The 25,644-nt window shown below is 34.5% G+C and overlaps 1 protein-coding gene across 2 annotated transcripts in view; it reads left to right on the top strand.

Annotated features, from left to right (window-relative positions):
• LRRIQ1 (leucine rich repeats and IQ motif containing 1) overlaps positions 1-25,644 on the top strand; it is a 225,161-nt gene that overhangs the window by 136,803 nt on the left and 62,714 nt on the right. For both annotated transcript variants that reach the window (XM_070507201.1, XM_070507200.1), the window contains one exon: positions 4,888-4,989. In XM_070507201.1, coding sequence (XP_070363302.1) covers positions 4,888-4,989 — 102 coding nt within the window. The remainder of the gene's footprint in view (positions 1-4,887; positions 4,990-25,644) is intronic.

Genomic DNA, 25,644 nt, shown 5'->3' with positions numbered 1-25,644 from the left:
ACTTTTCCAGTTTTATAATTCAGTTGACTTATGATATGCTATTAGCTTATGTGATTCTGCCTAAAATAATTGCCATAGTTTTAAACTTTTACTCATTAATAAACTAAAATGATATTTTAAATATTTAAATTCTGTTAAACACTTTAAAATTTGCTAGTAATTTTTAAATATACGTGGAGATATATATACCTTACATGGACAACTTGCCAACTTGAACTTTTAAGCCACCAGAGGGCAACATTGTCCGTAAAACTACTGGAAACTGGCTCTGTGAGGGTAGGGAGGGTGGCAGGTGGGGCTTCAGAGAATAGAAACTTTTAATTAAACAGAACCAATCACATCCTACAATCTGACAGAGCAATAATCCTCGAGGAGGTGAGGCATAAATGCATGGAGTATGGAAGCTTTAATTCAAATTTCTACCAGGAAAAACCTTTTGAGCAAGCTTCTCAGTACCAAGCACTTAATATTTCCTGTTTGTATCTTGTCCATACATTTATCAGTCAACGGATATAACTCAATGATATTTGGTTTAAGATAACAGTAAAAATAGAGCAAAAGTCAGGGGGTCAATTATTTAAAGAAAGTTGCCAATAGAGGAGGAATACCCATTGAGGTTGCTGATTAGTGAAGAAGGAAAGGGTGGCCATCAAGGAGACTCAGTATTGATGATTTCTGTTAGGATAAGTGAGGCCACCTGCTTCTAAACAGAAGCAGCAGGAGGATGGCCGGGGTTGGGGGGAGGTGCGGTTTCGGGGAGGAACTCATTGGAAGCCGTGGGATGGAATCTAAAATTGTGAGGAGTTACCGTGATTGACTCAGTTTGAGTTTGTGTCCTGATTGTTGTTTTCCCTATACTGGAAACTCCCTTTCCAGTAAGTTACTGCTGTTTCCCTCATGATGGACATAAGCATAAACCAGTTATGACTGGGCTTGTTTTTGTGAGTTTTTATTTCTTTGTTTATCTCTGTGTTTTTACTGTTGCTTCATGCACAGAAGTAATTTCAGAATTTGGTGATCTACATTGGAATTTAGCTGATACCCAGGGAAGTTTAGAGTTTAGTACATGTGCAAGGTGAGAGTTGCTGGTTTATTGAAAACATGGGAGTCAATAACCTAAAGGCAGTGAGCAGAATTGGTAGCAAGACTGAGCTGAGCTGGATGGGGAAAGAGAGTGAGGGATTGGTTTTGATGTGGAGCACTGCTCAGAGAGGATGAGATCTAAGTAAAGGGATTTTGGTGGAGAGGAGACAGTAAGAAGTTTAAGGGCTAAGAATATAAGGATGAAGACATAATATGATTTTCCAACATGCATCATATGTATGCATATCAATTTGCAAATTTCATAGAGAAAAGAAAGAGCAGGATGAAACAAACAAGGTTCCTTTAGTTATAAGGGTAGAGCCACGACTAGGGATGAGAATCATCTTGCAGCTGTTTATAACACCTGTGTTATAACACAGTGTCAAGTACATGCTAAGCATTCAATAAGTAGGTGCTGATCTTATTTCAATTAAGAAAATAGCTTGAGATTGTGTTGGGAACATTTAGTTATAACCAAGAATTAAGCCAGGTAGAAAATAAGAAAGGCCAACTGTTTAATATGAATTAAGCAGTTCATGGGCTACAGCAAAGAGATCAGGTTGCAAAATGATAAGGTAACTAAGGAATGTTAAGGGGGAAGGATAAAAAGGGAACATTATAGACAAAACTGTGGCAAAATGAAATTTACTGCTGATTTATTTTGTTTACCTCAGTGATTTCCAAAAAGAATTTTGATCAAATGTTACTTTGTTGTGCTCTCAACAAACCAATAATAAAACCTCTTGAGTAGTAAGATCTTTGAGGGCAGAGACTGCATTTATTCCCCCACTGAATTCCCAGAACCTAATACCGTGGTAGCTGTTCAATAAATTACTGTTAACCGAATCAGCGATAACTTAGATAAAAAGTCACTAAATACATTTGACTGTGTATATGTGCCTGACTGTGTGTGTGTATTATAGTCATTTAAATATATATTTGATTTTTGGAAGGCAAATTTAAATTAATAAATAGTACTTATAAGATAATGAAATATAGCTTGTCATTCAACTTTAACATAAAACATTTTATAGCACTGCTTTACTTGGCACATTCATAAAATGGATAATAACTCGATTTTCATGTATGAAGTTAATGAGAATAAAATAAACCAGTGAGTTAAGATTAGGATTCCAGAAGCTGAAAAGGGATTACACGAGGGATGAAATAATTTTAAGGGTATGCTAATGCCTAAGAATATTGTTACTTAAATGAGATAATGGATATAAAGTGTGGAGTACAGAGCCATATCCATAACAGAAACTCAGCTTACTTATGGGTTTCTTTAAATATTTTATTAAAGACATATTTAAAACCTGTTTCCCAGACACTGGGCAAGTCATACTGAGAGATAGAAAGATTTAAAAAACAGCAACATAGACTTGCCATTGATGATCTCAGAGGAGTAGATTTAAATGCACAAAACTGACTTTATAATGCAAGGAAAAGCTGTCACAATGTAGTCTCTACAATATCCTCTCTCCTGACTTTTTTATGTGATTTTGTATTTTTTGAGGGTAAGAATAGTGTCTTATTCACAGTAGTGTTTCCAGAGACTATCAAAGTCAAGTGATTTTTTTTTCCATCTAGGATGACTATGTTTCTTGCTTCTTATCCTCATCCCTTTGAAATATGAATTAATTTGTTTTAAATCAATTTAAGGTGGCACAGTCAGAATGTTTTGAAGCAAAAGATACTGCATATGTAGCACTCTTTATGTGCTCTTGATGAATAAAATTATTTTATTGAGTAAAGTGAGCTGGACAACTCTTCTAAATATTTTTTGTGTATTAACTTATTTGATCTTGGAAATAATATGAGGAAACTGATATTTTTATCCATGTTTTCATATTAAGAAATCAATTCATAGAGAGATTGTTCTTTTTCCAGGGCAGTAGCAAAGAACTTATAAAAGATCCATAGCTTTTGTTCCATGTGCTATATTGAATAAAATGAAGCCAATTGTGGATCCATCAATTTCCTATATATCCACCTTATTCTTTGAAGGATTTTAGATCTTTTCCAAGAATATCATAAGTTGGAAATATTATTGTTGTTTGTCTTGTAATTATATGTTTCCTACCTGCCATTTGTTGAGCACCTGCATGTATGCAGGCACAAGTCTTGATGCTTTACACACATTATCTCGATAATTCTCAAAGTAATGCTTCAAAGTCAATACTGTTTCTGTTGAACAGAGGAGGAGGCAGAGGCTGAGAGCAGTTTGTCCAGAGTTATAACATTAGTAAAAGTTGGAGCTTGGATCTACCCCAGGTCTGTCAAATTATAATGTCTTTGCTCAGGAAATACATAGATCAAATTGAAAAGCAAGAAATGCAGGAGAATGTGTAGAAAGATCAGCAGGTTATAAGGTATCATACGGAATATAAGGCCGTGGTGAGCTATCTTCCCTAAGTCTCCTTTTGACATATCATTATGGTTTTCTCATAAATGACTCAGATGATATCTAATACTTATTCTATTAAATACATATACAGTTTTAAAAATCATTCTTATTGATATAATTCATATTGAATTCATATAGAAGCACCCAATTCTTATAATACCTTAGGTCACATATAATTATGAGATGTGGCCAAATACTGACTAGTATTTTTCCTAATCTTGAGTAATATAATCTCTATGAAACATGTAAATCATGCTTAATAGGGATAAATTATTACTGGAAGACTAATGGAAATTTAGGTTACTGATGTTTGAGAATAACTCTGCAAATACTGTTCTGCGTATCTAATTCACATGCTTAAAAACACTCTACCTTAGCATTTTATTGAAGTATGTAATTTGGGCTTTATGATATATAAAATCTTATTTTTCCATTTAGCATATTCAATTCTGTTGCACTAGATGTTAATCAAAGATTTTTAAACTTTCTTTTGTCAAGATGATGTAAAATACTAAGAAAATGCATACCGCTCTACATTGTGGTTTTATGTTAACCTACTTTAAATGCATAACTTTCCACTCTTTATTCTACTCCCTGTTACTTAACTTCACCATTTTCTTTTCACAGTTCTTCACCAAGTGAAAACCTTTCGTCTTAATTCAACTGCACCAAATCCCCAATTTCACATTCTGTAGAACCATTCATTACCAGTAAAAGATTATAGGACGCTACGTTTGCAATCATCCTACTTATTTTCTAAAATTAATAGATTTAGAATGCTCTTGACTATAAAAAAAATATAGAATCTATACATCTTCTTTGTTATGTACATAAAAGACATTAAGGCGAAAGAGAAACCATTGGTTTATCTGTAAAGTTAGTGAAATAATCCTTTTCTATCTGTTCTTCATCCCATTAGTTGTCTTTCTTCCGTCTCCTACACACCAGCTCCTCACAGTTTACAGGAGAGAAAAGTAGGGCATGTGGTTTTTCCTGTAATAATAGCTTTTACCTATTATGCATTTATGAAAATTTTACTTTATTTCAGCAGAAATACCAGGAATTTAAGAAAGGAGCTAAAATAATCAATAAAGCAACTCCCCAAACAAAAAGATAATGCCATAACTGGAAAATTTAAGTGTAAAATTTTCACATTGTGAATATTTCTGTTCTTTGTGTTAGATATTAGCTATGTGTTTAACTAGATAACCAAGAATGTATGAATGGTTGGTTACCTTTTTACATTATGAAGCTTTTTAAAATAACATAAGCATCAATTTAACAGAACCTTATAGAATGGGTATTACTTTTTAGCATCATAAGAAAATCTATAGCCATTTCGGAGAAGGAATGAACCAGAGGCTGAACTTTTGTCTTATCTTGCTCTTTTTGTCTAGATCCCACCATGCGCCTAGCATTGTTCAAAAACAGTGAAAAGAAAGTTTCTGATACAAAATTATCAAAGAAGTCACAGCCCAGAAGAGATGGTTACTTTGAAGGTATGGTTTAATCAGAGATGTATAGAAAGGTAAAAAGGATAAAAAGATGGAAAATTGTATTTAAAACAAAATTCTTAAATCCTCAGTAGTCCTAAAGTACATATGTAAAAAATTATGTATAAGGTAAAATTAAAGTCAAAATCTGGTTCTTGGAGCTAAAAATACTAATTTAGTGTGTTGATTCATGAGCATATTAGAGTAGTAGCTGTATTAATGCTTATATAAATTTAAATTCCTTGTATTTTTATGTGAAAGTCTTATAACGCTGTTTTATCAGTGTCACTAACTTTAGTTAAATTTTACACTGACAGATAATATTGGCCTGTATCAATGGAAGTGATCACATGTTGAAATGATGTTCTAATATATTCACTTTACTGCCAATACAGTCAGATTGCATTAAACATTATAAATTAAACTCTAGAATTTTAAATATTTTACTATATTTGAGGCTGGCCTAACTCACTTCTGGGGTGAAGGATTTACATAGCTAAGTGGCAGATTATGTTTCTGATTTCAGCATTCAGAAGAATTATGGACTTAAGTTATTAAACAGAAATATTTAAATGTAATAGAGCAGCAAATGTGACTAAAAGCAAGAGTGCCATAGCTTTCTTTTTAATATTAAAATGTTCATAGTTTTACGTATACTTTTGGATTGTCATTTCTAATAGGAAAAAATAGAGTCAAATATATTTGAATAGAAGTGAACTATTTAGAATTTTTAATACTTTGTCTTCTGCACATTCTAAATCTTAAAATTAATGCATCTTCCTAGCATAGTTGGAAATAGATACATTTTTTATTTTTCAATATTCCTTTATTATAAAAGTATTATTAAAATATTAGCATTTAACACGAAAAATGAATTTTATAATTGACATTACATTCTCATCCTTGTCTACATGCATATTCAGTTTTTACATATTTGATTCAATATTTCATGATTCAATTTTATTTATTTTTTATTATTTTTTGAGGTCACATTGGTCTATAACATTGTGTAAATTTCAGGTGTGTATCATTAGATTTTGGCTTCTGTATAGACTGCATCGTGTTCATTACCAAAAGTCTAGTTTCCATCTTTCATCATATATATGTGTCCCTTTACCCCTTTCATGTGCCCCCTATTCACTTCCCCTTTGATGACTACCAATCTGTTCTCCATATCTATGTGTTTATCTTCCACATATGAGTGAAATCATACAGTATTTGTCTTACTCTGTCTGACTTATTTCACTTAGAAAAATACCCTTAAGGTCCATCCATTTTGTTGCATATAGCACAATTTCATCTTTTTTATGACTGAGTAGTATTCCATTGTATATATATACCACATCTTCTTTAACCGTTCATCCATTGATGGGCGCTTAGGTTGCTTCCAAGTCTTGGCTATTGTGAATAGTGCTGCAATGAACATAAGGCTGCATATATCTTTTCGAAAATCTTTTCTTTTGATAAATACCCAGAAGTGGAGTAGCTGGGTTATATGGTATCTCCATTTTTAACTTTTTGAGAAATCGCCATACTGTTTTCCATAGGGGCTGCACCAGTTTGCATTCCCACCAGCAGTGTATTCGGGTTCCCCTTTCTCCACATCCTCTCCAACACTTGTTATTTCTTGTCCTTTTAATAATAGACATTCTGATGGGTGTGAGGTGATATCTCATTGTAGTTTTGATTTGCATTTTCCTAATAATTAGTGATGATAAACATCTTTTCATGTGCCTATTGGCCATCTGTAAATCTTCTTTGGAAAAATGTCTGTTGAGATCCTCTGCCCATTTTTTGTTTGGGTTGTTTGTTTTATTGTTGTTGAGTTGTGTGAGTTCTTCATGTATTTTGGAAATTAACCTCTTATTGGATATATGATTTGTAAATATTTTCTCCAAGTTGGTGGATTATCTTTTCATTTTGTTGGTGGCTTCCTTTGCCTTGTAGAAGCTTTTTAGACTGATGTAGCCCCATTTGTTTATTTTTTCTTTGGTTTCCTTTGCTTGAGAAGACATGGTATTCAAAAAAATACTGCTAAGACTGATGTCAAAGAACATACTGCCTAGGTTTTCTTCTAGGAGTTTTATGGTTTCAGGTCTTACCTTCAAGTCTTTAATCCATTTTGAGTTAATTTTTGTGTATGGTATAAAATGATGGTCTACTTTTATTCTTTTGCATGTGGCTGTCCAGTTTTCACAACACATTTATTGAATAGACTTTTCCTTTCTCCATTGTATGTTCTTCACTCCTTTATCGAAGATTAACTGTCCATAGATATGTGGTTTTATTTCTGGGTTTTCAATTCTGTTCCATTGGTCGTGTGTCTGTTTTTCTGCCAGTACCATGCTGTTTTGATTACTATAGCTTTGTAGTATATTTTGAAGTCAGGGATTGTGATGCCTCCAGCTTTACTCTTTTTTCTCAGGATTGCTTTGGCTATTCAGGATTTTTTGTTGTTCCATATAAACTTTAGGATTCTTTGTTCGGGAAAATAGATACATTTTGATTTACATTTCTATTCAGTATTGTTTCAAACTAAAAAAAATTTGATAAACACCAATTTTATACTTTTCTAGAGATGTTTATTAAGTATGTAGGAGTGGAAGACATGGGGTCTAGAATTTTCTTTAAAGTATATAGATATAAATATATACATAGAAAGATAGGTAATGCAAATGTGGTAAATTGTTGGATCAATAGATGATGGCATATGGAGATTTGTTCTGCCATTCAGTTTTGTTTAATATTTAAATTTTTCCATAGTAAAAAATTTGGTGACCATTAGAGATGTCAAAAATCAATATTTCAAAAAAATTTATGGATCAGTATTTTAATTGAATTACAATATGTTTCCAATAGAAAATAAGACTTGGGTTTTAATCAAGTTTCGTTTCCTTGTTGCACGCTTAATTTCACCATTTCATTGTTTTTAAAAGGAAGAATAGAGATTCTGCTAAAATCTACAACCACTCCACAGATATGACCTGTTAAATAGGAGCATTATTTCTTTAGAAAAGAAATGCCTAGGAAGAAGATAATGGGAGCATTTTTACCCTTTAAATTAGTGTGCATCTCAGAATCAGAAAACAGACATCCATCCTAACATGTGCTGTTGCATTTTTCTCTTGTTCTGTGAAATGTGGAGATCTGTTATCATCAAGGATAGTATATAGGTGTGTATGATATATTTATTGATTTGTATACTAATATAAGATATCCTAGGAATAGTTCCAATAGTGATAGAGACAAAGTGATAGAGATAGAGATATAGAACATAGAACATTTTCACATATGCTTTGTGGTATGACGTGTATTTTGGTTTTCTTTCCCCCACATGAAATGTATTTAGTTTACTTTTTTTTTGCAACCTCAAGTACATTTGTCATTTCATTAATTTCACTGAATGGTCTTTAATGTATGTACCAGACATTCTGGTGACTAACAGTTATTTTAAGGCTTTATTTTTTTTTTAAGGAGTATGCGTAGCAAAAACGGTTGTGCGTGGCAGAACTTTTTTCCCCCTAATTAATATGTTATTTATGCCCCTTTTTTTAAGGGGAAAAGAGTGAGGCAAAGATTATTTGATCATTACTGGCCAGGTTGAATCCCATGTTATCTTTAACTGCTGCTCTGGCCTCACCCATCTCCTAGACTCACACTCTGATTTTCCAACCGGCCCACAAAAGCCAGTTAGCTTCCTGGTTAGCAGCCTAACTCCAGCTTCCCAAAAGAGGGCACATTTTTAAACCAGGTCTTTGAAATACAGTTTACGTAGTATAAAATGCACTCGTTATGAATACAACTCAATGAATTTCAATATATTTCCAGTTATACAACCATCACCACAATGTAATTTTTGTTTTCCCTTAAAAATTCAAATAAAATTAATAGTTGGGCATCTTATCCCCCAAAATTAAGTTTTGCTGTAGGTTTAGAATGAATGAGTCTATGTGGAACAGCATCTCAGCACAATGGCATACCAGCAGTGTATTATAAGGTGTTTGGTTTTGTTGAAATTAGATTATACTGTTATTTTACTATTTCTTTCTATAATGCCCATTTATTTTATAATAACATCTGATTTTTTTTAAAAATGATAAGTTTAAAAATACTTTCTTCTCTACTTTGAATATTACTTATGTGAGGTTTCCATGATTCCTCTTATAAATTGAACTAAAATACTTTTGTTATTATTGTTGCCTTTATCTGGATATCACTATCAGGACAGAGAGGATGGTAGATATACTCCTGGTCTAGGGTAAAAAATATGCTTAAATTTGAGGAATATTTAATATGAAATATCAAATTATATTAAATGATATAAGGTAAATAACTATATCCTTTTAAGAGAGCTTGTTTTACAAAATATTTTGTCATATTCATGAAATATTGGCAATTTTTGTCTGGCTGCCTGATTTAGACCTTTAACCCAACCAAGGCTGAGGACGCTTTGACCACACCTGTTCCCAGGGTAACCTCATATATGTGCCATGGGTTATATATCAGTCAATTCTTCCTATAATACACAACTAAGTGCCTGAGGACTTTACAGATTCAACACTGGTTTACTTGACTTATTTGTTTATCTATTTATATTTATTTAGTGTTGAGTACCTGTCTTGGTTTATCCTTAATCACCCATAATCTCTACTTGCGTTTCAATGTCTGATCTTGTGTTGGAATTTGAAACACTTCCTTGGTTATTCCCTTGAAGATCTTTCACCAAGTTTCCCTTTTTGGTTTTAAATATTAAGTTTGGTGCCCTGACATCGCTCTTGTATAGCTATCACTGGTATAAGGAGAAGCATAGCTTAATGGACGTAAAGTATAGCCTCCAGAGTTAGTCTAAAACAGTTTGAATCTGGATGCTACCGTTTATTGGCTGTGTGACCCTGGGGACATTTTTTAACTTCTCTGTTTAGTATTAGTTTTCACCTGTAAAACTGGATACTCATTATTGGGGATTTCATGAGATCCTACTCATGAAATGCTTGAAACACACAATATAAATACAGAGTAGGTGCTCAAAACATGTAATCATTGGCAACATTCATTGTAAAAGCATAGCTTTATTTTTTTTCTCTTGTTTGTTATTGGTAGTATTTGTTGTATTTTTTACTAGGTACTGTGCTGAGTTTTATTAAATTCTCTGATTCAACCTTCTCAGAAACTCTGGACAATGTACTATAACTGTCAACATTTTACAGATGAGGAAACTAGTTTTGAGAGCTTGATGAGTGACTTGCCCAAGATCATGCAGAGAGTAAGTGGCTGAAAGGAAATAGAGATAATTTCTTTATCAAAACAAAGGTAGCCAAAATCAAACAAAATACAGACACTGAAGAGCAAATGTTCTTGGCTAACCCTGAAGTGAATTTAAACTTAGAATCACAATATTTATGAAAAAACAAAGACTATTAAATTAGGCAAAACTCTGGGAAACAGTAATCAATTTTTTTATTCCTTTCTCATAGCTTGCATTAATTTAAGAAACAGTTTACTGCCAACATGGTGATAAATATCTGACTTGTGCCCTATAATTAGCTACTATGTCATCTAATGTTAATATTATTATGATTACCTAACATTATGAAGTACCAAATCTGTTAGACTCTGAGTGACAATATTTTCAATCACCTATTTTGATTTTCAGATAGATGAGAACCAGTCCACACAGCCCACAAGTAAAACTATATTTTTGCTTGATTCATTGCTCTTTTTATTTATACATAAATGACTTTCCTTCCCTAATCTGCTGAAATTTTTAAATTTGCTACTTCTAAAGCCAATGCCAAGTTTGGAGTTCTGGCTTTGACAAAGGAAGGAAACTAGACAAGCCAGGAAAAAACTTGGATCTGGCCCGACAAGCTTCTCAGAGAGGGAGGGTTAGCCTTAGATCCTCCAATCCCTGAGACAATTGTACTTTTAAAGTCAGGTTTTCTTAATTCACAGTGTGGTGCTGTCCTCACTAACATCCTTCCTATTTCTCCTCTTACAAAAATGAAGATTCACCCATACCATATGTCATTATACAACGTGGATGTTCAAATACTTTTGTATTAAACTTTTGAGAATTCAAGGCGTTAAAAGACCTTTAATTTCTGTGCTTTTTTCTTCAGAGCATTTCTACTCAAACCATCTTGTTTTGTGGTATTTTTTTTTTTTTTTTGAGGAAGATTCGCCCTGAGCTAACTACTGCCAATCTTCCTCTTTTTCCTGAGGAAGGTTGGCCCTGATCTAACATCCTTGCCCATCTTCCTCTATTTTATACATGGGGCGCCTACTACAGCATGGCTTTTACCAAGCAGTGCCGTGTCCGCACCTGGGATCTGAACCAGTGAACCCCGGGCTGCTGAAGCGGAACGTGCGAACTTAACCACTGCGCCACCTGGCCCGCCCCCTGTGGTATTTTTTATTGTGTGACTACAAGCATTTTCTTCTCCTACTTTCTCTCTTTTAGTACCAGCTTAGTGCACAGGGTCACATGATGTAGACTGTTTTACAGTAGGTCTTGTATTTCCAAAGCTGTATATAGTACTTGCTAAAAGTGCTAAAGCAATTGGTAGTAAGAACTGGTAGAGTAAATGCCGCAGGGTCTATACAGGCAACCAAAGACTACACGAAGGCATGCTCTTAAGAAGAAATAAGAAGAGTCTTATTTCTACTGAGCAAGACTCAATATTAATCAAAGTAGTCATGGATATGAATATTTATAAAAGGTTATCTGTCCACCAGTATCTCAATTTTCAACAATCAGTATACTTTGTATTACCATTTTCCTACTAAATTTGAGCTCCATGTACCCTCTTAGTATCCATCACTCTTAGTATAGCCCCTAATATATAATTGATGCTTAATAAAAGTTTTTTAATGAATAGATAAAAACACAAAGGACTGTACTCTTAAACAGCTTCAAATATAGATGGAGCTGCAAGATACTTATATAATGTCTTTGAATATGTTTCTTCCTTTGACAAATTGGACTCACTGTCTTATGCATTTCAGAAATTCTCTTCACTTGACTAATCCTTGTCATGTCAGGCATTAATCCCTTAGGAAAACTTTTCTGATTCTAGCTTAGAACACTACTCACTGTGTTCTCACAGTTTCCTGGATGAACTTGTATCTACCATATAGTGTAATGTAATGTAGTAGAATAGAATAGTCTCTTTACTCTTGCCTGTCATTTACAATTTGTACAAGGCTTTGTTCCAAGTGCTTTATCTATAATAATTAATAAAATCCTTACAGTAATGATGTAGGAGAAAAACTATTCTTTTTAGAAAACTGAAAATCTGCCTGCACTTACAGGGAATTAAAAATCAGCTAGCAAAATCTTGTCTAATTTTTGTATGATTGTTTTTTATTTCTCAGCTTGACTAATAGATAGAAAAGGACCCTGGGGAAAGAGTCAATAGCAAAGATAAATAAAATTGAAAAGTAAGTTGGAGGATCAACTTAGAGATAATTGAAGATCAGGAACTATATTTTAACTTCTTTTTAAAATATAATTATGGCACGTTTTTGTTAACTAAGTGTCTAAAAATCTTTGCATGGCCTCCCGTTGCACTTAGAACAAAAGCTATACTCCACATCAGGGCCCACCTGACTGTAAACGTCAGATCCTCTTTCTGTTCCTCAAACTGAATAGGGCTTTTCTTACTTTGGGGCCTTTGTAGTTCATCTTTTTGCCCGGAAACTGCCCTCAACACTTTGCACAAATGGTTCCTCTCGTTTATTTTGCATTTCTAGTCCTGTGAGAAGGCTTCCCCTTACTGCACTATCTAAAGTAGCGCTTTCCTCTCTGCCTAGTTACTCTCTCTCATGGCACCTGCCACATTTAGGTACCTGCTATTGTCTCATTTATTAGTTTAAACTGTTACTTACATGTTGTGTTTCCACCAGTAGAATGTAAGTTTTCGTGAAAGGAGAACCATGTCAGTCTTATTCACTGTTGTATCCTCAGCACCTAGAATAGAGCCTGGTATATGGTTGGAACTCAATAAGTATTTGAATAAGAAAGAAAATAAGTGGATATTATGTGCTAATAAAGAAAACTCCCTAAATCTGTTCTAGGCACTATCATACCATTTAATAATATCAGGTTTGGGATCATTTCGATTTCCTACAGAAGAAAATCCAATTAGGGAATGTAGTCCAGTGAAGCATAAAACAAACTGTAATTTTTTTTTTTTTGAGGAAGATTAGCCCTGAGCTAACTGCTACCAATCCTCCTCTTTTCACTAAGGAAGACTGGAACATCCATGACCATCTTCCTCTACTTTATATGTGGGACACCTACCACAGCATGGATTGCCAAGCAGTGTCATGTCCACACCAGGGATCTGAACTGGCGAACCCTGGGCCGCCAAAGCAGAACGTGCGAACTTAACTGCTGTGCCACCGGGCTGGCCCCATAAACTGTAATTTTTTTTAAATTATTTATCTATGCATAAGGGAGATTCAGGGAATGGCAATCCAGCGTCATAGAGAAGCTGATTAAACTCTTTTTTATCCACATCAGTTATAAGTACTTTGTATTTTCGAATTTCCCCCTAAATTCAATCATAATAAAATGTATATAATGTATTACCAAGTATATGTTTACATGTACATATATATACCTTTTGTATATATGCTTTACATATATAAATATATATTAGATATATATACTTTATGCGTTTCATATATATATATATATATATGATGTATGTATTGTTAAAAAATAAGAAAGTCCTTCAGAGCTCTTAGAATTCTTTGAATGAACCATGATATGTAGACTGTGAGATATTATTAGTTGATTTTTCATTAAAAAAATACAAGAGAACTTCCACTTCTGTTAATAGAGGACTATGTAATTCAAACCAACCTTCCTGCAGAGAACAGCTTTAAAAGCTAGAAAACTTAGTTTTAAAAAATCTAATTGAAATCATTGGAGTACTGACAAATAAGTAAAGAATTATGAGTCAAGAAGGAAATCCAGAAAGCTGAGAAGCTGAGCAAGCTTTTGATAATGTCACCAGTCTAGGTGAACTGGAAATTGACTTTCTACTAGCCTCTTGCCAGAAACAAATATAAATGATCTCCAAAAAATAGATAACATCATCCCAAGCTTCAAATTATCTCTACATTTTTTCCTATACAATATTTGGCACACAATAAAAGAAATAGGCATACAAGAAGATGAGACAAGTCATTGAACACCATGATAAGCAATAGACAATAGAAATAGAGCCACTAAGATTTCAGATAATGGAAACTTTAAGAGAAATATACGTAATAACTTTAGGGATGTAGAAAAAGAAATTAAGAATTTCAATAGATACTAAACCTGTAAAAATATCCAAATGGAAAGTCTATAACTTAAAAGCACAGCAAAACTGAAATTAAGAACTCAATGGATGAATTTATCTACAGATTAATCAAAACTGAAGAGAGAATTACTGGATTGGAAAATAGCTCTGGAAGAAATATCCAAATTGAAGCATGAAATGAAAGAGAATGGGAAATACAGAAAAGAGAAGAGACGTGTGAGATGCAGCAAAAATGTCTAACATGCGTAATTACAGTCCAAGAAGGAGAGGTGAGAGAGAATGGTGTAGACGTAATATTTGAAGAGTTGATGGTTGAGAGCTTACCAAAAGTGAGGAAAAACCCACAAGTTATGAATTCAAGAAACCCCATGAATCACTAAGAAAATATATACAAAGAAAACCATACTGTAGCACATCATAGTAAAATTGCTAAAAAAACAAAGACAAAGGGAAAAATTGTTTAAAGAGCCAGAGAAAAGAGTTTATTATCTTCAAGGGAGCAATAACAATGAAGCGGGCTTCTTAATATAATCCATGAAAGCCAAAAAAATTATGTATTGTGCCCTTCCCCAAATTCATAGGTTGCAGCCTTAAACCTCAATCTGACAGTATTTGGAGATAGGGCTTTTAAGGAGATAATTAAGGTGAAATGAGATCAGATGAGTGGGGCCCTAATCCAACAGGACTGGTATCCTAATCAGAAGAGGAAGAGACACCAGGAGTGTATGCTAACAGAGGAAAGGCCATGTGAGGACACAGTGACAAAGTGACCATCTGCAAGCCAAGGAGAGAGGCCTCCAAGAGTCTAAACTTTCTGGCACCTTAATCTCAGACTTCCAGACTCCAAAACTATGAGAAAATAAACTTCTGTCCTTTAAACATCCAGTCTGCATTATTTTGTTATGGCAGCCCAAGCTGACTGAGACACAATGTAATGATATCTTCAAAGTGTTAAGAGAAAATAAGTTCCACCATGAAAGTCTATACTCGGCAAAACTTTCTTCTTCAAAAATGAAAGCAAGCCACTCATGCCACTCAGCTCTCCACCTGCTGCTTCTCTGTACAGCCACAAGGAAGAAAGAAGATGACACTAGGACTCCTGAGCCAAAGCTTCACAGAGAAAGCAGGGAGAAGCCCATGGTACCCTTTTGTTATCTGTGCTGCTGTTTACCCCCTGAAAGAAACCTCTCTGCCCACCTGTATCAAGTGCCCACCTACTTGCTACCTAGGACAATTTCTATCTTTCTGGGATAGCCAATAATCCTATCAAGGTCCCAGAGAAGTATTATGACACCTTGGAAAGTTCATCATCAAGGACATTAGTCTTCCAGCTGAAGAAGGCTACATGAGATAACAAAGTAACAAGGGATTTGGACGGAGAAGACTAAGGTTTGAATCTTGCATAGATGCCCACTAGCTGTATGATCAATGTCTGTGTTTTCCCATCTGTAATTTGGAACACCAATGTTTACTTCTCATGATATTTTGAAAATTAAATGATAATCTAAGGTCTTCCAGATAAAGATGATGGATCTGAAAACCCTTATTAAAATTTCAGTGGAGATATTTTTAAGGCACATACTAACAAGTATGGGAATATAAGGAAGGAGCAACAGCAATAGAATGTTTTAGGCTAGAAAATAAATATATGAGCCATAAGGAGAAAGAAAAAGCTTAAATCAGCAATGAAATATAAGAACTATCTCAAATTCAGAGTTTCAGAATTGATGGTATTAGGCCTTCTGGAAGTGAGGTGAAGAGGATAATAAAATAAATAGGTCTGAATTACCCTTGCAAAATTCTTGAACTTATTTCTTTGGATGGAATAAAACAGTCTCTGGACTCAGGAATACCAGGCTTATTTGAGATTCTTGGCACTTTGCTAAAACTAAGAAGAGTAAGTGTAGGTATACACATTAAATGCCAAGGCCCCAAGCCCTTCCCTTGCTCAGCTTCCAGAGTGCTGATAATTATATTTTTTAGTCAGCTCGAATGGCCGTAAAAAATACCATAGACTAGGTGGCTTAAAAACACAGGAATTTATTTCTCACAGTTCTAAAGGCTGAGAAGTCCAAGATCAGGATGCCTGCTGATACAGTTCCTGGTGAGAGCTTTCTGGCTTACAGATGGCCACCTCCTTGTTGTGTACACATGTGGCCTTTCCTTGGTGCATGCATTTCTCTCTCCCCCCTCTTCTTTTAGGGCCACTAATTCTATCATGTGGGCCCCACCCCTCATGACCTAATCTAACCCCTATTGCCTCCCAAAGACTCCGTCTCCAAATACCATCACATTGGGAGTTAGGGTTTCAACATAGGAATTGTAGAGAGACACAGACATTCACTGCATAGCGCCATGCCTTTAACCTCCAGGAAAGAGATTAGAAGAGTCTTTCTGGAGATTCTTAGCATTCCAAGAGGAAACATCTAAATATTAACATCAGGTATTTCCAATGTACAAATGTAGGGCACCTTACTCTGAGGCTCTCAGATGATAGGCCTCACTCACTTGTGCAGAGTTTCCTGTCAATGTTTAGACCCCCACTCTAAAATGTAAGCACATAAATGAGGATTCTTAAACACTTGAAAGAAACCTATAACATGAAGAATACAGGAAAAAGTAACAAACATAATAATCAACTGAAACAGGCACTGTACCAGGTGAAAAAGTCTTCAAAAATACCTGGAATATTCTCATAGACATAAGAAAAGATTGCATCTATGAAATAGACTGAGATGCTATAATAAGAATCAGGTCAGAGAACCAAAAGTCTGTCTTTGAAAAACAAAAACGTGATAACAGAAATGAAAACTTGACAGAAGATAAAGTTAAAAGATAGTGTTAAGAAATTTCCCAGAAACTTGGGCAAAAATACCAACTGATGGGAAGCATGACAGAAAACATAAAAAGAAAAGACTCAGTCAAGGAGGTCCAACCCTTGATAAATAATAGGAGATTCAGAAAGAAAGGATAAAACAACAACAAATAGACTGAAGGAAATTATCAGAGAAATCATCAAAAAATTCTCAAAACTAAGGGATACTGGTTTCCAGATCAAGAGGGCCCATTGAATGTTAGGAAAATGAATGAAAATAAATCCATCTTTGTGGCACATCTTAGAAAAATGTCATAAACCCAGTAACAAGGGAAAGAGCCTAAAAGTACTCCAGAAAGAAAAACAGATCACATGCAATGGATCAGTTATCTAAAAGGCACTGGATTTCCCAACATTAATCTTAGGCCCTAGAAGATAATAGAACAGTCTATTCAACATTCTTAGCAAAAGTTGTTTCCAACCTAGAATTCTGTAAACAGGCAAACTATTTGTAAAATTTAAAAATATAAATATATTGAGCCTTAATTTGTCTCTTTTGCAACCTTGCTCAGGAAGCTACTGGGGGAACTACCTCCAAAAAAGGAAGAAGTACACCATGAAAAAGGAATACATGAGATCTAGCAAGAGAAAGAGACAGAGGGATCTTTACAATGATGGTGAAGAGAGATCTCAGGATGACAGCTCACAAGGCTTAGAGAATAAATACTTCATGATGTCAGAAAACATCATGTGCAATCTCTCTGAGGAAGAAAATCTTTCTGTTTGTTTGATGTGCTTGGACATATTTGATAGGAGATAAACTCTTTGGGAAGAGACTTTTGGGATAACCTATAGATATGTGTATAGAATATTAATGCATGAGTGTACAGTATATGTACCTATCTAACAGAATTTGGAGACTATTTATAGTATATAGAAAACTAAATGTAAAAAATGAGATAACCAAATGTGACAAAACAAAAAAGTTATACAAGAAAGGAAATGTAATCTAACTGCTGTGGCACTTTTTTCTACTAGCAGCAGTGTATTTTGAGGTCAAATCAACCCTTAAATTTGTGGAACACAATAGGCTTGACACAAAACTAAATTTCCTTAGCTTTAAGGGAGGACAAAGGATAGGAGACCACACAGCATGCTCCGTGTAGTGAGGACATCATGATGCCTGGGCACAGCATCTGGTGTCCTATGCATTCTGCACTTAGGAGATGTGTGGGCATGAGAGATGAGGCCGTGAGTGTGTGGACAACCTCAGTTAAGGGAAGCCGTCAGCTCTGATTATAATCAATTAGTTGCATAGTATTCTCAGGTACGTGACCAGTTAGTAACACAGTCCTCTTCAGGATATATAACTAGCTCCCGTTCTCTGGTTCAGTTGCACTTCATCAATACTGGTTACTTATTGCTCAATAAGCAATCTCAATGATGAGGTCAAAGTTCTTGGTCTGGTACAGCTGAATTCTCATTGATCCTGGATTCAGTACAGATTCTAACAATTTCTTGACCGGAGGATAAAAGCCTCATGCTTCCCTGCAGCTAGAGGAAAACCATAGAACAAGCTATGAAGGCTTCCCTTTCAGTACCCTCTAGGGCTCAACTGTAAATGATACTAACATATTCATAAATAGGTAAACACTGAATCATGGTATAAGCAAAAATGATGATTTGTCTAGGAAATAGGAAGAGGAGATATCTGTCTGTATGGTAGAGGTATTGTAAAATGGCTAAATCTGCATCTTTCATATTGTGAAGTCAATAAGTAATATAAAAAACTTCAAAAATAAAGAAGTCAAGATATACGTGGGCCAACAGTAAAAGAAATGATGATTATGATTGAATGTAGTTGCCTTTAAGAGTGTAAATTGGGGATGGGAGGGGTAGAGCTGGCGATTACCATTTTCCCCTCTTAAAACCATGCACATATATAACCTTGATGAAATTTTTTTAAATGATTAAGTGAGATGTTTTTGAAATCACATACTAAAGGCCAGATTTTTAATAAAAAGTTAATAAATTAAAACATATTAAGGTAAAACAATGACACATTTAAAGAAGCAAAGCAAAATTCTTCACCAATAGACCAAGTCTAAAGTAAATACTAAAGGATGTTCTTTAGGCAAAAGGGAAAGGATTCCAGGTGAAATCTTGGAGATATAGGAAGTAATGAAGAGCAAAGGATGAATATACGGGTAAATCTAAATGAATATTGACTTAATTCAGGAGGTCTAACAATGATAATGATTTCTGGTGAATTTAAAATATTTATTGTTGTGGTAACAATAATGTTTATACTTTGTTGTTCTTACCTCTGCATCAAATTACTCACCTAGGATTTTTTTTTTTTACTGAAGAAGATTCGCCATGAGCCAGCATCTGTTGCAAGTCTTCCTCTATTTTGCATTTGAGCCCCTGTCTCAGTATGGCCAATGATAGAAGAGTGGTGTAGTTCTGTGCTTGAGAACCAAACCTGGCCTGCCAAAGCAGAGTGCACCAAACTTAGCCACGAGGCCACCGGGGCAGGCCTGGATTTTTCTTTTTTTTGGATGAGTCTTACATTCATCTGTCCTTTCAATTTTTGTTATCTCCACTCTAGCAGAAACACATGCACTAACTTGGAATTAGATAAGACTGAGTTTGGATCCCAGCCCAAACTCATGTAATTTTGGTAACTTAACCTTTATATACTTAATTTTCTCATTAATTAATTGGAGCAAATAATACATGCTACGTAAGGTCATTAGATAAGTTGAATAGAACTGTTTTGAAGATACTAGAATAGCTAGCCTTTACAATGAAGGAACTAAGACTTAATTCCTTTTCTTCCCTATTTAATCTACCAACACATATTTATTGAATATCCATCATGAACTTGGCATTGTACAAGGAGATAAGAATACAGTGGTGAATAAAATAAACACACACCTGGTTAATGGAGTTCCTTATCTGGCAGGGGCGGGGCAGGGGGTGACTGACACTTATAAATACTCATATAAATGTATAATGGCACAACTGAATAAAGTTCTATGGAGGAAAAGTAAGGGAAGCTCATTATAAATGTAGCCCAGAAGGATAAGGGAAGAAGTGACACGGGCTGAATTTGAAGTTTGAGTGGTAGTAACTAGGCAAAGAGAGAAGGTGTGTATAATGAGTGTTCCAGGCCAAAGCATGAGCCTATTGAAAGACTGAAGACAGGGGTAACTTGGGCCATTCAAGGAACTGAAAGAAGGATACTATGGCCAGAGAACAAGGAAAGAGATGAAGCTGGAGAAGTTGGCAGGGGACACAGCAATTTTAGTCTGTTACTTTTGGTCCATATTGAGGATTTGCTTTTCTTTATTCTAAGAGCAACTGTCACTTTAAGCAAAAGATGAAATGGTCATATTTGTTTTTCAAGTAAGGGTTATGGAACATGTGGTGTGGAGAACAGATAGAAAGGAAACAAGAATGAAGATGATAAGACCAGTTAGAAGGTCATTGCAATCATCCAGCCCAGAGATGGTAGCTTGGACCAGGATGAATACAGTAGACATGCAGATGTAAGGGGAAAAAGCAAAGAAATAGTGGTGATGAGGCTTGGGTACGTTTAACTCGTTTCTCGGCTGTTGATGAGAAGAATAATATGTATCCCATAGAGCAGTTAGGAGGAGGGAAATCATTGCTGAGCACAGTGCTCAGTACGTGGCAGCAAGCATTGTTTTTATTTCCATTAACGTTCCAAACTTCACTATAACTTTCTTTCTCTCTTTCTAAACAGTGTCCCACTTCCTTTCCAAGGCTAAAATTTTTATCTTTGCTTTGGATATTATTCTGCCTGATCCCATGATATTGTGCACGTTTAGTTGTCTCCTGTCTTTTGTTTCTTAAATTTCTGACTCTGCTATATCCACTAACTTCTTAAAATTGCTATATGAACAAGCTGTGTCTCTGCCTTTGAAAATGTGATTTTGTTTCCTTTTCAAGCTACCAGCCCATCCCTTTCTCTTTTTTTTTTTATGAGCCTCCTTAGGCAGTCTAATCAGTGTCTTTATTCCTTACCTTCTCTTTGTGCTACTTTTGTGATTCCTTCAAAAAGCATTTTCAAGCTTCTATTTTCTTTCACTGTTCTTGAAATTGGAGGAACAAGTGAAAAAACAGTTCCTGCTTCAGAAGTTCAGCTTGGTGAGAGACAAACTAATAAACCGAAATTTATAATCTCATGTACAATTCTTTTAGAAAGTTATGCAGAGTGTACACTCTGGTCACATTCACATCATTCTATTCAAACTATGTTCATTATGGCAATCGATGTTAACCTCTTAGTTGCTAAACTGAGGGACCTCTTTTCTGCCCTCATTCTACTTGCCCCTTCAGGAATTTCTCTCTAGAATTTCCCTTCTCTCTTTACATTTTGATTCCCACTCTCTCCTGGTTCTCCTATTTATCTCACCATTCCTTTTTAGTTGTCTTCTCTGCCTATTCCTGTTCCTTAAATATCAATATTCTGTAGAATTTTGTTTGTCTCTGACCTTATTCTCTATTCAATCCATGTATTTATTTACTCATAGAGCAAATGTTTACTTTGTGAGACATTATGCGAGGTCTAAGGATACAAAGATGAATATAGGGATACGAAGATGAGTAAGACATAGTCTCTGTCTTTAAAAAACCTACCCTTGGGGGGCTGGCTCGGTGGTGTAGTGGTTAGGTTTACGCACTTTCTTTGGTGGCCCAGGGTTCGCCGGTTCGGATCCCAGGTGTGGACCTACACACCACACATCAAGCCGTGCTGTGGCGGCATCCCACATACAAAAGAGAGGAATATTTGCACAGATGTTAGCTCAGGGACAATCTTCCTCAAGCAAAAAGAGGAAGATTTGCATTGGATGTTAGCTCAGGGCCACTCTTCCTCACAATAAAAAGCCAAACTACCCTTGAGTCCAGTTGAGGAGACATGTAAATAGGCAAAAGAAAACATCGTGGAAGTAAAAATCAGACCTAATCCCATGGCATGATGAAAAAGATCAAGATCTAACACCTAATTCTCTTGTATAACTATGTTCACAGGCAATGACAACTCATTCTATCTCCTTCATCCTTTCCCCTTTGATTTTTTCTAGGCACTCCAAACTCAGCCTGTCTAACATGAACTGTGTTATATTCATTCCACTCTACCCACCTGTTAGATTTTTTATTCTCTATTTCTTTAATAATATCATTAGCCATTCCTCACTTAGAAAAATCAGGATCATTCTTAATTCTGTTTTCTTTCTCATTCACTAAATATAAGCACTACCCCCACATGAACTGTTGCCTGCAGTGTCTCTTTCCTTGAAATATTGTAATAGCCTCCTCTCTAATAGCTATTGGAAGACTATACAATCTTCTAATAGCTACAAGATGATAGCATCTCTCAGTCTTGTAAATGCTGTCGTATATACTTGTACTGCAGTGTCTTCTTAACTGTAATTCTGCATATAGCACACTCCTGTTTAAAATCTTACAATGTCTTTGATTCCTCTAGTACAAAGCCCAAAGTCTTAAGCACACAATGCTCTTTGAGTACTATTCCCAACCTACCTTTCCAGCACCACCTTGTGCCGTTTCTCCCCCATCCTGAAATATTCCCTAACCATGTTGAACTACTTCATTATCTCCCTCAATATAATGGACTGCTTGTTCTTTCCAAAAAAAAATGTCCTGCCCTTCATACTTTCATCATATTTCCTTTATCTCTAATGCTTTTTCTCACCTTTCTAGTTTCAAATTTCTACTTATCCTTCATGTCTCAGATAAATGTCATGTCATCTGTAAGTAATTCCTAATACCACCAAGCCTCCCATATGCCTCTGTCCATGTCTCTTTAATACTGTCCTATAACTACAGGTTTTTAATCAATTTCTTCCCCTGACTGTAAATCTTTTCAAGGTCAGGGATCAAGTCTTAGTCATATTTCTGTTTCCTCCCATCCCCAGAACCTAGCAACAGTATTAGATTCATCTATACTAGGCACTCAATAAGTATTTGTTGAATTAATAAACAGTCCTGACTTAAAAAAAATATCTTTGGATTCTCAGAAACACTCTTCCTGCCAATTGCTATTACTCAAAGTCAGATATTGGCCTATTCCCAACTTAAACTTACAACTCATTCAGTGTTCACATTCAAGCTTTAGGTCCCACTGTCTCAGCCACCCCTCAGATCTATTTAGCAAACTTTGGAATTCATTTAATCATTTCCTACTTAAGCCCAACCAGCTGTGAGGTTTTGGATCTTGAAAAACCTCATCATCATAAACAATGTTCCTTCATTTTAAGGTTTCATAGTTTTTGAAACATTTTCTAGAAGAATAGGGATGACTAATATATTAAAGTCAATATATGTTTTTGTGTTTCTCAGAAAAATAAACTATTTCTATTTTCCATTGAGATTGTATAGTAGTTTAATACAACTGTGGGATCCTATGTATTTTTCCCAAAGTTTCACCACCTTCTGCAAGATTTTTCAAGATCATTATTTTAATTAAAAAAAGGATACTAATGGTTAAGAGAGTGAGCTATGGATCCAGAATACCTAGGTTTAAATCCCAACTCCGCCCTTTGCTAGAGGTATGACTTTAATCACACACTTAACCTTTCTGTGTCTGTTTCCTCATTTATAAAATTGGTACAATGAGGTAAAGTAATGCATAGGTCACAGAGTTGAGTAAATGAATCAGTACATGTAAAACACTGAGACTAGTACCTAATGCTTAGTAAGCTCAACACATTTTAGTTGTTGCCATTATCAGGAACAGTAGCCATTTACAATGAAATTTGTATAATTTAGAAGTTGATTATTGTGACTGGATACATTTTGAAGCATTATATTTTAAAATGTGTATGTATGTTGAGGAAATTTATTAATCTGCTCAGCTGATTATTACTCCATGGAAAGGGAATTTCCAGGTGAAGATAAAATGCGTGTGCTTGAGTGAATAGACAAGATACAGATTCTGGTCAATGAAGACAAATTCTGGGCTACTCTAAATTTTAGCTGGACAAATTTGATAGGCAGCTTTAATCCAGATTTCTAAAAGTGATGTCAATCAATCAATCAGTCACACTTCTGATATTAACCTACCACCCCCAATGTATATGCTATCCCTGATCATTTCTTCTCTTCACTCTATATAAGGTCTTGAACCTAAGTAGTCTATTGAAGCATGAATTAAAGAAGAAACTGATATCTTTAAACATTCCAGCAATAAATCTAATTATAAAAATTAACTTAGTTTTTATCCCCTACTTAGAGATAAAATATTTTGACTCAGATAGTGATATATATGTTTTGTAAAGGTAAAATTTATTTTGAAATTTTATTCAAGAGGAAGAGAAAAAACTAATACTTTTGGAATTGCTGAGCTGGAGCAGTGAACTGATTTTTTGTAATTCTTGTGATTCTAGGATTTATAATTTTTAACAATTTTGTGGTGTTCGTCAATATTATATAGAAATAAAATTATCCCTTGAAGTTTTCTTAAATATATCCTATGATTCTTTGCACTAATGACCTTAAATTGAGTATGAGATATTTCTATTTAAAGAGAAAAGATTATATCAAATACTATTTGCAAATTAGTTAAATGAATTACTATTATAAGTAATATTTAGACTTAATTTTAAGAAATTAAAACTTACCATATAATCAACATTTTATTATCACTCAAATGCTAAACTCAAAGTTTATATCAAACTCAAAGTTGCAAGTTTCTCAGAATTTCCACTAATAAATGACACGCTCACATACAAATGGAATTCTTTGTGTTTGTGGTGGAGTATACTTTGAAGCTGCTTTCCAATCTCATATTGTGCTTTTTTTCCCTTCTCATTTGTCTGCATATATACAAATATCCATCTGATAAAATGAGTTCATGCTCTTGGCATGTAATGTTAAATTAGAATTTATATATTTTTCTTTAGATTGTTTGTCTTTATCAGTCGCTATGTTGAAACCAAGGCTTTACATTTGAAATTTCCTTTAAATTTAATTTTATGTTTTTCCTTTGATATTTTTCTGTCAATTTTAGAAGAGTAAATGTCCAAATACATTATTGAGTAAGCTTTCCTACCGCTATGTGTATATGTTAGTAATTTATATATTTAAGCATTTTAATATTTAAAATATTTTAACAATAACTTGAATGTTCATAATAAAAATCCCTTTGCATTTGGAACTTTAGGTCCTAGGAGATTAGAATATATGCTCAAAAATAACCTATAAAAAACTTACCCTTTTGCACTGTTTCTTCAAAGAAGAAAAAATGTTCTTGTTCAAAAAATACCAATAATCATCTCTAAGAAAGTCATCCAATTGTCTTTGAGTTTAAAATATTTTACTTTAAGAAGAATGTAAAAATACCTGAATTATTTTCTGGAACTCATCTCACTCAGGATAAGAAGAAAATGTTGTAGAAATAGAAACAATGATAAGGGTTGGTATATAAAGAGAATAGACTTTTTTATATATTTTTATTTGACCATTAACTAAAATTGTGTG

This window comes from Equus asinus, chromosome 4, assembly GCF_041296235.1.
Source record: "Equus asinus isolate D_3611 breed Donkey chromosome 4, EquAss-T2T_v2, whole genome shotgun sequence".
Classification (NCBI taxonomy): Eukaryota; Metazoa; Chordata; class Mammalia; order Perissodactyla; family Equidae; genus Equus; species Equus asinus.
Note: the sequence above shows the minus strand (reverse complement) of the source record. Positions and strands in the feature narration are given on the sequence as shown.